Source organism: Seriola dumerili, unplaced genomic scaffold (assembly GCF_002260705.1).
Source record: "Seriola dumerili isolate Sdu_G_001 unplaced genomic scaffold, Sdu_1.0 BDQW01000149.1, whole genome shotgun sequence".
NCBI classification, from domain to species: domain Eukaryota; kingdom Metazoa; phylum Chordata; class Actinopteri; order Carangiformes; family Carangidae; genus Seriola; species Seriola dumerili.
In genome coordinates this window covers 14,578,193-14,586,717 of record NW_019174404.1, presented here as the reverse complement: position 1 = coordinate 14,586,717, position 8,525 = coordinate 14,578,193, and the positions used below count along the sequence as shown (strand labels likewise).

At 42.6% G+C, this 8,525-nt stretch overlaps 1 protein-coding gene across 1 annotated transcript; it reads left to right on the top strand.

The window, feature by feature from the left end:
• The first annotated feature begins 140 nt into the window (after positions 1-140).
• On the top strand, positions 141-8,487 carry klhl28 (kelch like family member 28). Its single transcript, XM_022750411.1, has 6 exons — positions 141-245; positions 1,142-1,402; positions 1,494-2,131; positions 2,252-2,695; positions 4,425-4,633; positions 4,780-8,487. Exons 2-6 carry the CDS (start codon positions 1,142-1,144, stop codon positions 4,941-4,943), a joined length of 1,716 nt encoding a protein of 571 aa, XP_022606132.1. The 5' UTR covers positions 141-245; the 3' UTR covers positions 4,944-8,487.
• Positions 8,488-8,525: the final 38 nt, after the last annotated feature.

Here is an 8,525-nt window from a genome sequence, read left to right as displayed (position 1 = left end):
GCGAAAATGAACACGGCTGTCCCTTGTAAACGTTTGTGAATATCATTTTATTTTGAAAACAGCGGAAGTGGGTGTGCTGCTGTGATAGCTGGTATAAGAGCTCATCGGTAGCTTTGAGGCTAGGTTGGCAGTAGGTTGTTTTGCTGATAGCCGCCCGGGGTCCCCACTCGTCGCCGCCGAACTCCGCCACTGCAAAATCTGTCATTAACGTTACAGCGGCACACGAGACGGACTATAGGTTACAGGTTTGTTCTCTTTGATTTGACGTAATGAAAATGTTATCTGGCAGCTAGCTATAACGTCACGTTTCGTATCTGTCAGCCATGTTACTGTATATCAATCAATGATGCAGCTAGCCACAGTAACCGTGTTTATTTTTAGCAGCTAACCTGCGCTGACTGCAGTGCAATGAAACAGAGATATTGGCACTGTGTATTTGCCGGAGTCCAACATTGTTTACAATACGATGGTGAAATGAATGTTGATGTTAATATACATATGATGTCCGTGGAAATGTGTGTCTGCAAAAAACAAGCTTTTGGTGGGTTTGAAAGTGTGTTAGCGCACTAGCTGTCTGCTGATGCGAAGCTAAGAGGTTTGCTAGCGAGTTTTGATCTGGCCATGTTCTTCGTACAGAAATCAAGCCAAGGCCCCAGTCAACAAACTAACATTTAACGTTATCGTTACTAGATGTCATGAAGCATGAATGCACAACAGCATTTTGGCGGTTGTCTTGGAGTTAACCTGAAATATGTATGCTTTCTAGCCAGTACGGTTGGTTAACTTTAAGCAGTCTTAGCATTGGATTAAGAAGATCATGCTTCTTCAGCTTGCCTCGTAGAAGACCGCTAACAGAACGCATCGTAATGACTGCTGTATTACTTCAAAACATCCCAGTATGCATCATACTATTCAGGCATGTTTCCGACGCGTGCTGTAATTACGTCATGTTGCACAGGCCTATGTGTACTTGCCTTTTGGGCTTGTAGTCTGATGGACAAGATGACATCTGGTTAATTTCTAGGATTTACAGTATCACCATTGGTTGTTAGTCACATGTCAGTTAATCAGAGGATAACACTGAATCAGTACACTTTGCACTATGTCAACATTGCACTGATGTGTGGATTTCTGCTCTCAGATGGACCAGCAGGACCAGTCCTATATGTTTGCCAGTCTGACACGGCCTCACTCAGAGCAGCTGCTGCAAGGCCTCCAGCTCTTGCGGCAGGATCACGAACTATGTGACATTGTCCTACGTGTGGGTGATGCCAAGATCCATGCCCACAAAGTAGTGCTGGCCAGCATCAGTCCTTACTTCAAGGCCATGTTCACGGGTAACCTGTCAGAAAAGGAGACCTCTGAGGTGGAATTCCAGTGCATCGATGAGACTGCCTTGCAGGTATGCTTGGAGCCAGCAGACAGTAACTGCACTAATTTAACTGCTGAAATGTGGTTTTTGTTTATGTGACGCATTTTTCTTTCTCTTCCAGGCCATCGTTGAGTATGCCTACACTGGCACAGTGTTTATCTCCCAGGAAACAGTTGAATCTCTGCTACCAGCTGCCAACTTACTCCAGGTTAAGCTAGTACTTAAGGAGTGCTGCTCCTTCTTAGAGAGTCAGCTGGATGCTGGGAACTGTATAGGCATCTCCCGTTTTGCAGAGACATATGGCTGCCATGATCTGTGTCTGGCTGCAACCAAGTTCATCTGTGAGAACTTTGAGGAAGTTTGTCAGACAGAGGAGTTTTTTGAACTGACAAGGGCTGAGCTGGATGAAATTGTGTCCAATGACTGCCTTAAGGTGGTCACAGAGGAGACTGTATTTTACGCCCTGGAATCGTGGATCAAATATGATGTAACTGAGAGACAGCAGCATCTGGCTCAGCTGCTGCACTGTGTTCGCCTTCCACTCCTCAGCGTCAAATTCCTCACTCGCCTATATGAAGCCAACCACCTTATACGAGATGACCATGCATGCAAGCACCTGCTCAATGAAGCCCTCAAATATCATTTTATGCCTGAGCACCGACTTTCCTATCAGACTGTGTTGTCGGCACGGCCCAGGTGTGCTCCGAAGGTGCTGCTTGCAGTCGGAGGCAAGGCTGGACTGTTTGCCACTTTAGAAAGGTAATGATGACGATGCCTAGATAATAATTTTAAGCTGTATTATCTATGCCTTTTATGCCATTATGTTTTGTGTTTAAAAATGAACAGACTCATCGATTGATATCTGCCTTTCTCTTGCAGCATGGAGATGTATTTCCCTCAGACAGATTCGTGGATAGGACTAGCCCCTCTCAGTGTGCCACGTTATGAGTTTGGTGTAGCAGTGCTGGACCACAAGGTGTACGTGGTGGGAGGCATCGCCACACACATGAGACAGGGCATTAGCTATCGGAGACACGAGAGCACAGTAGAGAGCTGGGACCCTGAAAGCAACACCTGGTCCTCGGTGGAGCGTATGGCTGAGTGCCGCAGCACTCTAGGGGTGGTGGTCCTGGCTGGAGAGCTGTATGCCCTGGGAGGCTATGATGGCCAGTATTACCTCCAGTCAGTGGAGAAATATGTCCCCAAGCTGAAGGAGTGGCAGCCAGTGGCACCGATGACAAAGTCCCGTAGCTGCTTTGCCACAGCTGTGCTGGATGGCATGGTGTACGCTATTGGAGGCTATGGCCCAGCCCACATGAACAGGTAATAGCAATGAGAATGGTTGTATTTGTTGTTGTACCTGTTCAAACACATGTTGCCTGCTAGTGGGTTTTTAGAAATATACAGCACACATTTTCTGTATAAGTTCTTCTTATAAATATTAGGAGTTAAATGAATTTGTATGAAAGTAGGAATTTGCAAAAACCTTTATGTATATATTGTAGACAGCAAAATCTTGCATGCCCTGTAGAATTTTGACTGCAGTAAGTTTAATGGGTAGGTTACATGAGGTTAAATCACTGTATGTTAAGTATATTGCCAAATAATTAACAACGCTGAAAACCATTCTCTCTGTAGCATCTCGGTTTCTTTCTATGTATGTTATGATGCATCTCTTTTCCTTCAAGTCTAACCTCTTCCACCGAATTTTCAAAACATGCAGCTAACCTTTCTTTGTTCCTACAGATGACATTTGACATCAGTAACATAAGGTTGTGGTGCTTTACTACACCTTTTTTAAAATAGCCTTTTGATCCCAGTGAAAAGCTTCTAGCCCTTTTAGACCTCCTAACCTGGCTTTCTCTCTCAAGGTCTTGTTAGTTATTTAATAGAACTGGCAATCAAGTGAAGGATGTCAAGTGTTGCTGAGAAAATGGCCAGGAACCTGTTAATGAATGAAGAGGATTCAGAGGAGAAGTGGTTGCTGAAGTTTCATTCAGAGGGTGCCTGACTGTTTACTGCTAGTTAGACCTCTGTTGCTGTGGATCTTTGGAGAGCAGTGTCTCTGTTGCTTGTTTCCTTGACTCCTGAAACCCCTTAGGAGAATGCATTTGGACAAAGAATCTTTGGGGAGTATTTTTTTCTTCCCCCAGTGGCCTATATGTCCTTGCACACCGCAAAACAATCCCAGATTGTGTGTGTGTGTGTGTGTGTGTGTGTGTGTGTGTGTGTGTGTGTGTGTGTGTGTGTGTGTGTGTGTGTGTGTGTGTGTGTGTGTGTGTGTGTGTGTGTGTGTGGCTTGACATAACTCTTAAATATAGTTTTATGTACTATAGTGCTGAATTAAATGTGCATGTAACACAGGCTTCCTACTCCTGAAACCTATCTTGTGTACAAAGAGTTTTATACATGTATGTATATATATCTGACAATTTTCTGAAGTATTCCACATGCTTTTATGTTTTCCAGACAGCTGTTGTTTCAGTATACTTTCAGTTTTTGCTTGTAGAGACTAGAAACTTGACTGATAAGTAGTTGTTACAGCATTAAATCGGGGATCTGTTGAGGAATTGCAGGAAGCTGTGAAATATATCAGTTTACATTTGGACTGAATAACATTTAATTAGCAACAAATATCTTTACAGTTAAAGTTAATGGTTAACAGGTTAACAGTTTCTTATCTGATGTATGCAGGTTCATGACACATAATAATACTGGTATGCAAAGCACATACACTTAGTGTTAAAAAATTGAAACGTTATATGATTTAATGGCCTGTGTCTTTGCCATGTGGTAATGCAGCTGTGAGTAGGGACTGTTTGAAAACTCTTGTTGGTGTGTTCAAGGCACATTAGAGTCATAATAAGAGTCATAAGGGGTGTTGCCAGAAAAACTTCAGAATCACACACTTCAAAAACAAGGGACATAAAACCAAAACTGCCTGCACGGCTTGCTACCGCTAGCTGTCAGTGGTATTTGTTATTTGGGTGAACTGACCCTTTTTTAAACCATGCAGACTTTTTGTTAATGTTGCTGCGTCTGTTTTGCACAGCGTGGAGCGGTACGACCCCAGCAAGGATGCCTGGGAAATGGTAGCTCCCATGGCAGATAAGAGGATCAACTTTGGAGTGGGCGTCATGCTCGGCTTCATATTTGTGGTGGGTGGACACAATGGAGTGTCGCACCTGTCCAGCATTGAGAGGTATGATCCACACCAGAATCAGTGGACAGCCTGTCGGCCAATGAACGAACCACGCACAGGTGAGTTTATGTCGTACTTGTAAAATTTGTAATTTAATTAAACCCCCTCTTTGTAGGATACATTGTAGATCATTTTTTAACCTATTGTGATTATTGCATCCAGAAAATGGCGAGTGATGCCTGTGACTGATGTCATTATCTTGCAGGTGTGGGTTCTGCCATCGTGGACAACTACCTCTATGTGGTGGGAGGTCACTCTGGTTCGTCCTACCTGAACACTGTCCAGCGCTATGACCCCATCTCAGACAGCTGGTTGGACTCGAGCGGCATGATGTATTGCCGTTGTAACTTTGGTCTGACTGCCCTTTGACCCATGGCCCAGCCAGCTAGGACCCAATAAGAGAACTTAGACACAAAGACTTTTCTTTTTTGTTGTCTCCTCCTCCTTCCCCACATTCATCCTCCAGGTGCAGAGGAGCGCTGCACACCAACGGGAACACCAGAGGAGAGAGAGCCTGCTGGGTGGATGGATGTGCCGGGCTAGCTGGCTGGCTAGAGGGGGATTACAGACATGGCTGCAGAGATGAAGAGCTACAAAGTTGTGCGGAGAAGAAAGGAAGATGATTGGACGTCTGTTGTCACGGGCACAAGGAGACGACCGCTCTACTGCTGCTGGACCACAATGAGGACTCTGAGCCATTTCCCAGAGGATTGTGGGAGAAATCTTGTCACTTTTATTTCAAAACTCTCTGTTATGTTAGCAGATATTTGTTTTGTTTTCTTTCATGCCATTAATTATGTTTAACACTTAAACCTTTTTTTAATTTCCCTGCTGCAACCGGAACCATGTGTTCAAAATTTTGTAGAACACCGCAGTTTGCTTGTGTATTTGTATGAATATGTGGTTGTTGGCCATGTAGTGTGTATGTCTGTGTGTATGCTCAAGGGGTACGTGCATGTCAGATAGGATTGTTTGTTTTGTTACGTGTTTGCGTGCAGAACTGATGCTCGGGCTCGGCGACACAGGAGTTCTGCGTCAAAATCAGTGCTTCACAAAACAGAGAAAAGTTGGAATCTTTATATTTTCTCAAAAAGGGCTGCCTTTTTCTCTCTTGTAAATGGTCTAAATGAAATATATAGATATGAATATATCCTCTAGTGCATTGCCTGTAAATGTTTTTTCTGCACTGGGTCACTAGTGTGTGAGCGAATGTGTGTAGTTCAATTCCAAGGGTCAATGTAGAGATGAATGATGAATTCTCTTGAGAGCGTTTGCCACTAGTCTCTGCTTCATCCTTGGAGCCATTTAAAAAATCGCAATGTTCTAGCTTCTGTTACATCTTCCTAAGGTCAGGTCATGCACTTGCTACTCTTCACAATAGTTGAAATCGACCTTGGCCCTCTTTTCACCCTTTGGTCTGTACACAATACCAACTGGTGCTATATTTAGGATTCAGGATTCAGCTGTTTGTCTGTGTTGCCTCACACATTTAGGTCAACCTCTGTTCGGCCTCTGCTACATTACTGCGTTAGATGGTTCATCATTTGATTTATGTGCATTTAGATGCGTAAAATCTAAGTTGCCCCCAACCATGCAATAAAATATAAAGTCTTACTGAAAGGGAAGCCTGTGGTTGAACAACCACAAACTTCTGTCCTCATAATTTCCTAAAACTCTAAAAAACAATTGGCACTATGTTTGATTTTTTTTTTTTTTTTTTATTCCTAGTATTTAAGATAAGGTTCACGTTTTTTTTACTTCACAACGTCCCTGGTGCAGGATATGAGCATGCTTTGCCATTGTCTCAGTGCCTGTTTCCAGTACAATGTCACTCTCTTAACTACGAACAAGACTCTTCTGCCTATGATTGGGTCTGACACCTGGTCTTTGCGCTCGCCAACCCGCCACCAAACGTGATCCTCATGTGGCCAAGGTCTTGCTTGCAAATTCAGGTTTGAAGTAATTTGTTCACAGCTTCATGTAAAGTGCCAACACATGGACCTTTTTTTTTTCCCCTTCGTCCCACCCGTAACACTAGAAACTGTCCCTCGTGTGCCACAATTGAAACACTTTCTTCTCGTCCTTATTGCTAATGTATTAGCATTGTATTCTTCCATACTGTCATATGGAGGTGGATGATAAAGCACCAAGGGCTGTACTAGCCAACTCAGGCCAAGTTGTCAACTGTCACCAGTCCTGTGTCCTGGGAGAGAAACCAGACTAGCAGTCTCTGAGTGCTCCCCTGGGTGTGTTTGACCCCAGGCTGGCTGAGGGTGACACTCTGTGCAGACTTGGGCTTGACTGACAGACAGGTCAAGCAATGCACAGCAATAGAGGGGGCACTAAACTAGGAGAAGGCTAGGTGCGGTGTGTCTTGTTGAGTCACTGTTCATGTTCAAGTCTAGTTTGAGTTGCTTTGTGCACTTATGTTTGCACAGACGTGGAAACTTTAACCAAGCTCTGCATTGCACTTACCAAACTATTTGATACATTGTGTAATTTGTACATATGTTTTAATTTAGGCTAATGGCATTTAGGTAATGCAATAAGACTTCTGTTCCCTGTGTGGAAGAATTATGTTTTGTGTTTGTGTCTTTAAAAAGCCAAGGCATTTCATATTGCTGTAACAGAACCCCACATGGCATGTCTGTTGATTCACGCTGTTGGCTGGTAATGTGGATGTCTAATGAAACATCAAATGGTACCACTGACTTTGCCTCATCCTACCAGACATCTTGTGTTGTCATTTTCGTTGTGCATGCGGGTTCATTTTTTCAAGGCATATATTTATCTAGGCAGATTCTATTAGATGGCTCACAATTTTATTTGTTAGTGGCCAAATTGATTTGTACACCTTTTTAAAACAAATTCTGACGCTTTTCACCACATAGAAGTCTTGTAAACACTAGACAGGACGTGCTCTTCCACTTTGCTCTTGTACTCTAAACCTGATGTGTTAGATGAGAACTTTAATGACATTTGCCTTGCATCTGGGTCAGGGTGTCACTGGTGAAACTTTTAGTTTGTTGCCGATTGTTTGCATCACCATATAGAGTACTTTCCTTTGGATTTCTGGTTTGTTTTGAAAGGGTAACACATAAGCAACCCAATCTGTATTCCTGCAAATGTCATTTTATTTTAGAAAGATGTGAATGAGTTTTTTTTTTTGTATTTATAATTTGTACTGTTTGTTTCTGTAACCTGATTTCTGTTTTCTGTCTATTGTAATAGATTTTGTGAAGTCACTTTACCATAGCCACAGCACAAATCACGCAGGCGTAATTATGTGCTGCCGCCATGATTCATCTAGTATCAATGTCATGTATAATGTCATGATTTCTGAGATGTATACTAACTACTTCTTTCTTTACTGAGTTTTGGCGAGAGGCTGATGAAAATCTGCAAACGTGAATCTGCAAAAGGAAGGGATGTTAACATTGAGTTTGTACGCATTTTTATTATGGCCTAACCAATGTCATGCTTTTGCCACCACTCTCACCAAAGTGCTTGTTCAAAGAGAGCAGATGGACGACTAACACCTGGTCTGCAATGGCCTGCCACTCTAATGTTTGTGTCTGAAAGAAAAATCCTTTGAAACTGATGTCAATGTTAGCCAAATGACCACTCTGCTTCTTTTACATTTCCCATCGTGTGTCTGGAGTAAGGTGATGATCTTGAATTTTATATCCTGTGGATTAATACTGGAAGTACAAGATAACCTTAGGTGTAGAAACAGTAGCTTTTCACATTTGATCATGTTTTGATTGAAGACATTTTACATACATTTTAGTCTGTTTGTGTGGTGCAGTTGTACCCAGTTTAAAATAAATGCCTGCCTTAAAAGGTAGTCTGCTTTTATGTGGCTCTTGTTATATCCACCCATGCTATTCATACATGCAACAAAATAAATCAATACACGTGTATGCCAAAAATATTTGTATTTGCATTTTA